Genomic DNA, 11,517 nt, shown 5'->3' on the forward strand with positions numbered 1-11,517 from the left:
GTGCGCGTCGTGGCGAGGGCCGGGGCCCGGCTCTTCCCGGCGGTCCGGCGCTGCGTCGCCCGTGTCATCCGCGTCCTGGTCCTCCGGCCTCCCGCGGGGCCCGGCCTTCAGGTCTCCGGGGGCCACAGGCGCCGGTCCGTGCTCGGGACCGACCAGTAGGAGCCAGGCCGGAGGGGCTGATGCCGTCCCCGGCTCGCCGGCGTGGCGTGGGCAGGGATCCCGGACGGCGGCCTCGGCCCAGAAGAGCGCGCCCCGCTCCAGGCTGAAGTCGTGCTGCGGAGAGAGGCGGTGTGAGGCGCCCGGCCGACACGGCAGCCTCCCCTACCTCCTGCCTTGGCTTAGGAACGTGAGGTCGCCGGCCGTCACCGTCAGTGGGAATCCGCCCACCGAATGGCACGGTGGAATCCGCCCACCGAATGGCACAGTGGAATCCTCCCACCGAATGGCACGGTGGAGTTCGCCCACCGAATGGCCATCTCCGAGTCCCCTGCCACGCAGTGTGTGGCTAACCCATAGCTGCCGACTCCGGTGCTTTCCCACGACCTATCAGGCCTTCCCAACGAGTGATCTGGCGTCTACATAAGTCATCTAATTTGAAAGTTTGTAAAATGGGATAAAAATAAGATGTTCCTCTTCCCTACCTTTAAAATTAAGAACAGAAAACACAAAATTCCGCCAAAAATATTGTTTAAAATTAAAGGCAAGTTGCTCTACCAAAGCCAGTGAAGGAAGAAAGGGGCTAGGGTTGGGGGCGGAGAAAGACAGGCAGGCATGGACACTAGGACTCTGATCACAGGCACTGCCCCCTCACCCCTGACACCTCCCTTCCTTGGGGAGAGGAGCTCAAATCATCTGCTCCCCTGTGACTTCCTGACTAAGATCAGGGATTGTGTCTTATTCCTTTCGATATCTTCAGAGCCCAGGGCAGGCCTGGCACAGAATGGACATTTGTAAGTGTGTGCAGAACAGAGAGAGAGATCGGAGCAAGATAGGCTGGTTACAAAGGACAGAGGAGGAAGAAAACTTCACAACTAATGAGGCGTATTTGGAAAGAAAGAGACTAGGAAATGAGATAGCTAGCAGGACTTAGAGGGATAAAAAGATACAAAGACCCAATAAAATGCCAACAATTGATTTTGAAACTATGCATGATGATTCTAAAGTTCAAATGAGAAACAAATAATAGCCAGAAAAACTCTGGAGACAAAAATATAAATAAGGGGAACTGATTCCACCAACTGTTAAAATTATGTAGACCCTCAATAATTAAAACTATGATATTGCCACAGACAGATTAAAGGTGCATCATAAAAAGTCTAGAATAGACCTAAATATATAGAGAGATTTAGTAAATAATAAAGGGAGCTATGCCAGTCGTGGTGGTTCACACCTGTAATCCCAGCACTTTGAAAGGCAGAAGCAAGAGGATTACCTGAGCTCAGGGGTTCGAGACCAGCCCGAGCAACATGGTGAGACTTTGTCTCTACAATAAATCAAAAAATTAGCTGGGCATGGTGACCCATGCCTGTGGTTCCAGCTACTTGGAAGGCTGAGGCAGAAGGATCACCTGCGCCCAGCAGGTCGAGGCTGCAGTGGCCGTGAGCATGCTACTGCAGTCCAGCTGGGGTGACAGAGTGAGGCTTCAACACAATAAATAAATAAATAAGGGAGCTTCTGAAGCAATAGGAAGACAACGACTGGTCAATAAATGGTGTCAGCTGGGTGTGGCAACTCATGTCATAGTTCCAGCTACTCAGGAGGCCGAGGTGTGAGACCAGCCTAAGCATCCTAGCAAGATTCTGTCTCTAACAGTAATACACAAGGATGAATATAGAAGGATCAAATGTACAATCTGAAACCATAAAAGCACCATGAGAGAAATTTAAAGCCTCAGGTAGACAAAGCTTTTCTCGCTTTGGATCAAAATCCAGACATCATAGAAGAAAACTCTACCACTTCCACTAACTACTACCACATACACACACATGGTATCTGTCACACAGAAGTGACAGACTCTGGAAAAATAACGCATAAATCACTAAGAGCTACCTTCACCAATACAGAGACTACTGAGAATAAATAAGAAAAAGACCAACAGCCTAACAGAAAAATTGGCAAAAGATATGGCAGCCCACAGAAGAGAAAATAAAAATGGCTCTTACACATATGAAAAGTTGTTAAGAGAAAAGTCAGTTAAATATCATTTGCTCACTCCTGGGCAGGTTCAGTCTGATGACATTCTCGGGAAGCCTGGGAGGAAAAGGCACTCTCTAATGCTGGTTGGGAGGGCAATTATGTGCCCTAAGGAAGGCAATTTGGCAATATATTGAAGACATTTACATCTAGTCATGGGTCCCGCAGCATTATTTGTAATGGTGAAAGACTGGAACAACCTATATGTCCACCAAGAGAGGACTAGTTCAAATAAAGTATTATTTATCCATATAATGCAATTCTATGCAGTGAAAAACAAAATAAGGAAGCATCCTACATACTGATATAGAAAGATCTTAAAATACATTAAGTAAAAAAATCAAGAACAATGTATTTTTAAAAATACCTTGGGCAACCCCCTCAAGTCCCCTTCCACTGTGGGAGCTTTTCTGTCTTCTCAATAAATCCTGCTTCCTCAAAAAAAAAAAAACTTTCTGTGTAAAACAGGAGGAAATGGTTGCATTTGCTTGTATTGTGTATACACATATAAGAACCTCTGGAAGAATGCGTTAAAGGTGAGTAAGAGAGGTCACCAGTGAGGAGGGTAGAGATCGGGAACAGGGTAGATGGAAAGGTATCAGAGATGGCTTTTTTTCTACCAGGGGCAAACTGCCTGTGGGCCAAACTGACCCTCACCCTGTTTTGTGAATAAATTTTTATTGAAACATGGCTGTAGCTATCCACACATGCTGTCTGTGTCTCTATGATTGACAACAGCAGAACTGTCATTGCCACAGACTATTTGTCCCTTTAAAAAAAATCTGTCAACTCCTGCTCTATACCCTTTTATTTCATTTTTTTCATTTTCAAACCACATGAATGTATTTTCTCTCTAAAAAGTTTAATTTAGGCTGGGCTCAGTGGTTCAGCCTGTAATCCCAGCACTTTGGGAGGCCGAGGCAAGTAGATTGCCTGACCCCGCGAGTTTGAGACCAGCCGGGCAACTCGTCTCTACAATAAATCATAAAATTAGCCAGGCGTGGTAGTGCGTGTCTGTAGTTCTGGCTACTTGGAAGGCTGAGGCAGAAGGATCACTGGAGCCCAGCAGGTCGATGCTGGGGTGGCTGTGAGTGTGCCACTGCACTCCAGCCTGGGCAATGAAGTGAGACTCTAACTCAAATAAAAACAAATAAAATTTTTAAAAGTAAAGGGAAACTATGAAACAACAAAACACAGACTTACTGAACCTTTAACTATGGGAGGAAGGGCTCCTTGGGAAAGCAGTGAGATGAAGGGGATGGCTTTGGGTTTGATAGACTCATGCTGGAATCCTGCTGTCACTCATAAGCTGTGGGTCACCTGCGTGGGAGCTTTGGTGTCCTGTGTGATGGTGTAAGCATACTTTCTAAAAGGATCATCAAAAAAAAAGAATAGCAAATGTATGAAGACCACCTAGCACAGGTTGGGTGCACAATAGAAGCTGATAAATGGCAGCTGGCTATATTTTTTAAGATATACTTTTCCCCTTTATGCCACTGTAGATTCATCTGGTAATCCACCTACTATCCATAACATTGTTACTATGAGGTAATGTATTTCAGGTTCCAACACTGGGAATACATCCTGGTGAGCCTGGAGAGTTTACCAGGAGAGGCTATAAATCATGTTTAGAGTCTCATGCTCTCCTATTAGTTAGTTGGGCCCAGCAGTAAAATAAATGGAGACTCAGAAAGGAAAACAGGTTCAAGGGAGTGTAGCTGCCTACCTAAGAGTTGGGGGCAGAGCCAGAGCTCTGGCACATGGGTGGCCTTGGCAGGAAAGTGCCCATTTCTGCTTCTAGAAGAGGCAGCCTTCATAACAGCCTCTTCTCAGCATGGCTTGAGCTCATGGAGAAGGAGAGCTGTGATAATACAACTCCACTGAGACTTGGTGGGGCAACTTCCTACACTCTACAGCACAGGCCCTGTGCTGACAAGAGCCACAGTACAGGCCACCAGGGCAGTGCAACAGCTCCTGCCCCCAAGCACAGACACTGTGCTCTGTGCTGCACTTCAGCTCTGGAGACCCCAGACCAGAGGAGCCCCATGCAACTCCAGGGTCTTCAGATGAAGGGAAATTGCACTCCAAGGCCACCTGAGCCCCTCTACATGACCCAGTGTGCTCCTTCCTGGACTGTGAGTTCTTCTTCTGACATCCCTGTAAACTTTTCTTTTGCCTTCAAACCTTCTCTTACCTGTGTCTCTCGTGTTCTGAGTTCTCCTGTTAGCTGAGATGACCTGGAGTCAGAACCTGGGTTTTAGTTTTGTCACTGCTACAAACTTTGGAAAAATAATTTCCCTTCTCTGGATCTCAAGTTCCACATGTACAAAATGAATGAGAGCCAAACCAGATCAACACTTTTTTAGGAAGCATGCTGCAGACAGTGGGGAGTTCACACACCACAGGCAGGGGCCCGATGACACCTCTGCAGTTCTTCTCAGTCTTATTCTTTTGTTTTTAAAAATTCATGTGAATTTTGCATTCTAGCCCATGTATATCTGTGTTATGATATAAATGTAATAGGGGCTGGGCAGAGTGGTTCACACCTATAATCCCGGCACTTTAGGAGGCTGAGACAGGAGGACTGCCTGAGACCAGGAGTTAAAGACAAGCCTGGGCAACATAGCAATACCTTGTTTCCACAAAAACAACAAAAAGTTAACTGGGCACAGTGGCACACACCTGTAGTCCCAGCTACCCAGGAGGCTGAAGCAGGAGGATTGCCCGAGCCCAGGAGGTTGAGGCTATGGTGAGCTGTGATCGTGCTACTACACTCAAACTTGGATGTAGAGTGAGACTCCGACTCAAAAAAATTTAGACTAAATAAATAAATAAATGCAATAGGTTCTCTCCTAAATCTCCAGGTATACTTGGCTCTGCAGGAAGTTACATAACTTTTATCCTGAGGTCACTTGTGATACAGCCACTTACCCTGGGAGTGTGCACATCCCAGTGTGTAAGCCCTAAGGCACATGGGGTGCTTCAAGGCTACCTTCAAGGCAGGGGGGCTGTGGGTCTGTGGACCAGTAACCCCTTCAAGTATGTCCCATGTAGCTGTCTGCATTGTAACAGAGGATTCTGGAGATAGCATCTTAGCCCAGAGAAATAACTGTAATGGTAGAATTTTCAACATGGCAGCAGGCTGGTAGGGAAGAGAAGAATGGAGCATCCTTGCAATGACTCTCAGTGGCTTCACACAGACAGCCCCCTAGTTATCCTAAGCTTAAAACAAGACCCACTAGACAATCCTCATCACCCAGCCACCAAACGTCATCATGAAACATCTTTTCTTCTACTGGGTTGTTTCCAAACTTCCTAGACTATACAAGAGCAGACCTAACTGTCCTTTAAAATCAAGGGACAAGGGTCAGGTGTTGTGACTCACATCTGAAATCCCAGCACTTTGAGAGATCAAGGCGAGACTCAACTGCTTGAGCATAGGAGTTCAAAACCAGTCTGAGCAACATAGTGAAATCTCATCTCTACAAAAATCAAAATATTAGCCAAGTGTGGTGATGCATGTCTATAGTTCCAGCCACTTGGGAGGCTGAGGCAGAAGGTCACCTAAGCCCTGGAGGTTGAGGTTGTGGTAAGCCATGATTGGATCACTACACCCCAGCCTGGGCAGCAGAGCAAGACCCCGACTCAAAAAAAAAAAATCAAGGAGCAGGACCCCATGCGCTCAGATTCCCAGACCCAGGAGACACAGACACTTACCATAGAACCCAGCAGAAGCTCTCTGCAGGCTGGGACACTGAGCTCTGGCTCTGGGAGAGTCTCTGTGCCCATCACAAAGTCCTTGGGCAGCCTGAAGGGCACACCATCAAGGGTGCTCATTCTGTCAGAGAGTGCAGAGAAAGTTGAGGAGAGGTGGACAAGATGCCCAGCAGGGAGAGACTGTAGATCTTGAAGGTCAGACTTAGGGCTCAGAGGGCCTCACTGCTGTCCTATGGGGTCACTTAGCGGAACCCCACACAGCTGAAAAGAAAAAGATGAGGAGCTAGTGTTGCACTTGGGAAGAAATGAACAAAACTAGAGAATATGAGAGGGGACCCAAAAACACCCAGATTTATTTTTCGAATGGTGGGTCCCCTGTAGTACAGGCCTCTCCTGCCAGGTAAATGTTCTAGGAACCCATCAGCATCTGTATACCAGCTAGCATTGTGAGAGGCTGCATTTGGCTTCAGTTAATATATATATATATATATATATATATATATTTTTTTTTTTTTTTTTTTTGCGATTCTTTCAACACGTTTGTCCACTTCATGATGGGTGATTTACAAGCACACCTGCCCACACCACAAAAACAGTATGACCCGCATGCCCTACCCTCCCTAGTCACCCAATCTTGCCCCAAGCCACTTGCTTTTGTTTCCCCGAATGAAAAAAGTCCTCAAAGGGAAACGTTTTGCTGATGTGGAAGAAGTGAAACAAAAAATGGCAGAAGCAGCCGGGCTCAGTGGCTCAGCCTGTAATCCCACGCCTTGGGAAGGCTGAGGTGAGTGGATTGCCTGAGCCCGCGGGTTAGAGACCCACCTGGGCAACTTGGCAAGACCTCATCTCTACAATAAATCAAAAAAACTAGCCGGGCATGGTAGGGCACACCTGTAGTTCCAGCTACCTGGAAGACTGAGGCGGAAGGATCGCTGGAGCCCAGCAGGTCGAGGCTGCGGTGGCCAGGAGTAGCCACTGCACTCCAGTCTGGGCAACAGAGTGAGACTCCAACTAAAAAAAAAAAAAAATGGCAGAAGCACTAAAAGGTTGTCAAAATTGATTAAATCAAAAACTGCTTTGAGTAGTGGAAAAAGCATCTCAATGGGTGTATTGCATCAAATAGCACTTTGAAGGTTACTAAAGTTTAAACACGTAAGAATACATACACAATTTTCTATAAATAAATTCCAGTTTTTTTGCTCCCCTCTTGTATTTAAGTCATACTCTCAACCATTGTTTTCTAAAACTTGCTCCATAACACTAGCTCTTACACATTTCATCAGAAGAGTTGTCACCCAAATGTTTAAGAAACAAATAACATCAATTTACAAACTCTTCCAGAGAAGAAGAAAGTACTTTCTAACTCATTTTGATTTCAGTGTAACCTTGATACCCAAACTTGACAAGAAAATTAGAAGTCAATCTCTCATGAACATAGATGCACAAATCTTAACAAAAATAATTATGGGTAGAATAATATAACATTGCCAAGTTAAGTGTATTCTAGAAATGACAGATTAGTTCATGCTTCCAAAATCAATGGGAATAAAGATAAATATCAATAGAGATGAAAACTGGATAATTATATAGCTCCACAGATGCAGAAAAAAATACCTGATAAAATCTGTACCCATTATACCAGGCATGGTATCTCAGCACTATAATCCCAGCACTTTGGGAGGCTGAGGCAGGAGGATCTTGAGACCAAGAGTTTAAGACCAGTCTGGGAAACATAGCAAAACCTCATCTCTACAAAAAAAAAAAATCAAAAACTTTAGCCTGGTATGGGGGTGCATGCTTGTAGTCCCAGCTACTCGGGAGGCTGAGGCAAAAGGATCACCTGAGCCCAGGAGGTCAAGGCTGCAGTGAGCTGTGATTGCGCCCCTGCACTCCAGCCTGGACAACAGAGGAGACCCTGACTCAAAACAAAACAAACAAAAAAATTGGCAAGCTAATTCTAAAACTAAATGAAGTGCAAAGGGCCAAGAAAAGCCAAGAGACTCTTGAAGAAGCAATACAATGGAAGACTTATACATTGGCTATCAAGACTTTAATGATACAGGAATTAAGATGGTGCAGTAGTGACATGATGACTGACAAAGAAGCCAACAGAACCAAAAAGAAAGTCCAGAAACAGACCCACACATACATGGATCCTTTATTTATGACAAAATTGACCCTCAGAGCAGTAGGAAAGGGAAAGTTTTTTCAATAAATGGTTCTAAATCAATTGGATGTCTACCTGGACAAAAAACAAACAATTTTGACTTCTCACATCATACACAAAAATCAACTCCAGGTATACTGTAGATTTAAAAATGAAAGGTAAAATAATAAAGCTTGAAGGTAAAATGAAAGACTATATTCATAGCCTTGAAATAGTGAAACATTTCTTAAGTTACAAAAGGGACTAACCATGAAGGGAAATACTGATAAATTGGATTACATTAAAGTTTAAGACCATCCATTCATCAGAAGACACCATTAAGAGAGTAAACAGGTTGGGCTCAGTGGCTCAGCCTGAAATCCCAGCACTTTGGGAGGCCAAGGCAAGTGGATTGCCTTAGCCTGTAGGTTCGGGGACAGCCCTGGCAACTTGGCCAAACCTCATCTCTACAATAAAAAATCAAACTTTAGCCAGGCATGGTAGCACACGCCTGTAGTTCTGGCTACTTGGAAGGCTGAGGCAGAAGAATTGCCAGAGCCTAGCAGGTCAACGCTGGGGGGCCATGAGAGTGTCACTGCACCCCAACCTGGGCGATGGAGTGAGACTCTGACTCAAAAAAAAAAAAAGAGAGAGAGTAAACAAACAAACAAAAACAAATCATAGAGTGAGAAAATATATTTGCCACACATCTATCTGACAAAGGATTCATACCCAATATATACAAAGAATTTCTACCAACAATAAGAAATAGGCAAGAGATTTTAATAGGCATTTCACAAAAGAGGATATCCAAATAGCCAATAAACGTATGATAAGTTGTTAAACTTCATTAGTCATCAAGAAAATGCAAAATAAAACAGTGAGATACCACTACACATACAATCATGAATGGTTAAAATAAAAAAGCTTGACAATATCAAGTGTTGACATGTATGTGGAATACCTGTAACCCTCACACTATTGGTAAGAAAGTCAATTAGTTTAGTCAATAGTATCTACTAAACCTGAAAGTCAATAATTAAAAATTCATCCACATATCACTTCTTTGCCTTTTAGATAAGATCAAGTGTTATATCTGTATCTGTTCTTAGTTTAGTAATACAACAACCAGGAGTTGATTTTTGATGGACTTTAAACACATTTAATATTGAGTCTATGGCCTAGAAAAACTTCATCCACATAGAATTTAAGCTCATAATGCTTATAATATATACTTCGATCTAACTCCTGACCACAGTCTGGCATTTTCAACAAACGGGGCTTACCAGAAACCTGCTTCAGGGAGTGCCTCTGACTCATCACAATCAGTCATCTCTGCCTTGATGACGCAAAGCCCTGCTGCTAGGATCACTGGTCATCCCTTACCCACATGAGGGCATCACATGCAAAGGTAGGGTGGGTCATCTGAGCACAGAGACGCCAAGTGGACAAATCCCTTAATTCCCTCATCTCCTCCCACGCCTGTCAATTCTCTTCAGTGTCTTACTTCTTATGACTCAAAGGTCTCTCCACCCAGGCCTGGAGCCAGGCTCCCTGCTCTTTATGCTGCCTTCCTAATGCAGGACCAGGCAGACCCCAGCATGATCAGGAAATTACCTGTCCCAGCGCCAGCTCTCACGGGGACCTTTGACGTACAAGGGTGTTATAGGAGACAGGACAGTTCAGCAAGTGTTGGCATTCTCAGATGTGTTGGTCACATTTTCAGCTGTCATTTGAATTCTCCTCCCCGTCCTCCACCCAGCATCTGCCTCCTAATCAATATTCTCTTCTCAACCCTACACTTGCTGCTAGGACAATTTAAGAGTTGAGGATTCTAGGAACACATCTCCTAAGAACAGCAAGGGTTACAGTGTAAGAATGATCTAGTTAGAACAAATTCTTAAATTTGTTCTAACTAGATCAAGGGGTCACCTTGCTAAACACAAAATGAGAGGTACAGGTTATGATCTAGTACTATTCTCCAGGAAGAGAAGTGTTCTAGTCCTTATGGGGCCTGGGGAAGCATCTGGAAACATGTGGGACTTGGCATGGACCCTGGAGGAGGGTGGAGAGGCAGACCCCATCCAGGGAAGGAACAGCCTGAGCAAGGGTATAGAGGCGGGAATCTGCCAGGTGGAGTGAGGGAACAGGCTGCTGGACCGTAGTCGCTGGTCTATGTGCTAGGAAGCAGTCTGCAGTGAATGGAAAGGTAGACTGCGGTAGAGCTGGAAGGACGCAGAACTTTAGGCCAAGAGCTGACTCCATTCAACAGATGGCGGAGAAAGACCTAAAGAGGTCTGAGGGATGGATGGCGACATGGTGATGTGAGGAAAGTCAGGCTGTGCGTGCTTCAGCAACTGTGTAACCCAGGAGTTCTTCAACACCAGTCCATGGGGCTGTGTGTACTTGGCTGCATCTGAGCATTGGGGATGGGGGCAAGGCGGTGAAAGTTGTGGTCACTGGTCTAGGTGGGGCCCAGGGACTGACATTAGTACTGTTTTTAAAGCTCTCCACTACACATCTAAATGACTTCATCCTTGCCCATAGCTTCATTTACCTATCAATGATTCACAAATTAAATTCTCCAATTCTCTTCTGAGATCAAACACATAAACACAACTGCCTATGAGATGTCTCCAACTCAACATATGCAAAGTGAACTCCCGACTTTTCTGTCTCCAAAGCTGCTTCTCCTCCCCAGAGCCCCTTGTCTCGAGGAATGGTGACATTGAGAACTTGCCCCTGACACTTGCCTCTCCTTTTCCACACCCCCTCTCAAATTCTTTGCCAAGTTTTCTCTCCATCCAGCATCCAGCCATCTCTTGCTACCTATGCTTCTAACAGGAATCCAAGCCCCTATTCTCTCTCACTTGGATAACTGGACTACCTCACACACTTTATTATAATTCTGTGCCACACACTGAGGCAAGAGCGATTGTTTCAAACACAAAACTAGGCTACCTCTGCTCAAAACCCTCCAATGTTTCCTGGCCGTTTTCAGAATAAAAATTAAGCTCCTTCTGAAGCCTTGTAATACCTGGCCTGTTTGTCCTCTTCCCATCTCCCCCCAGCCATACTAGCCTTCAACTGTCATGGTCTCCTGGCCACCACAGAATCTTTGTATACGCTGTTGCACAGATGCTATGTTCTTCCTTGTCCCTTCCCCACAGCTAATTAAAAGCTGTCCATTTACCAGAGCTCAGCAGAAACATAACTTTCTCAAAAAAGCTTTCTCTGACCCCCAAACTTGGTTAGGTCCACCTAGCACTGTAGTTCTGAAGAGTTTTTACTGTAATCCATAGTATACTTTGTGATATCACATACACATATATAAACTGAATGGTTCTTACCCCTATGTGAAAGAGATATTTTCTATTATTTATCTTAATGTATCACAGAACTCGTTTGGAAAAAATCCTAGCCTGGGCATGGTGACTCACAACTGTAATCCTAGCACTTGG

The 11,517-nt window shown here is 44.9% G+C and overlaps 1 protein-coding gene across 1 annotated transcript in view; it reads right to left on the reverse strand.

The window, feature by feature from the left end:
* UBAP1L (ubiquitin associated protein 1 like) overlaps positions 1-6,030 on the reverse strand; it is a 16,073-nt gene extending 10,043 nt beyond the window's left edge. Inside the window, exons 1-2 of the mRNA XM_021717708.1 lie at positions 5,911-6,030; positions 21-273 (exon numbers count right to left, since the gene is read on the reverse strand). Coding sequence (XP_021573383.1) covers positions 21-273; positions 5,911-6,030 — 373 coding nt within the window. The remainder of the gene's footprint in view (positions 1-20; positions 274-5,910) is intronic.
* Between the last annotated feature and the right edge of the window lie 5,487 nt (positions 6,031-11,517).

Source organism: Carlito syrichta, unplaced genomic scaffold (assembly GCF_000164805.1).
Source record: "Carlito syrichta isolate Samal-C Ts95f unplaced genomic scaffold, Tarsius_syrichta-2.0.1 Scaffold310114, whole genome shotgun sequence".
Classification (NCBI taxonomy): Eukaryota; Metazoa; Chordata; class Mammalia; order Primates; family Tarsiidae; genus Carlito; species Carlito syrichta.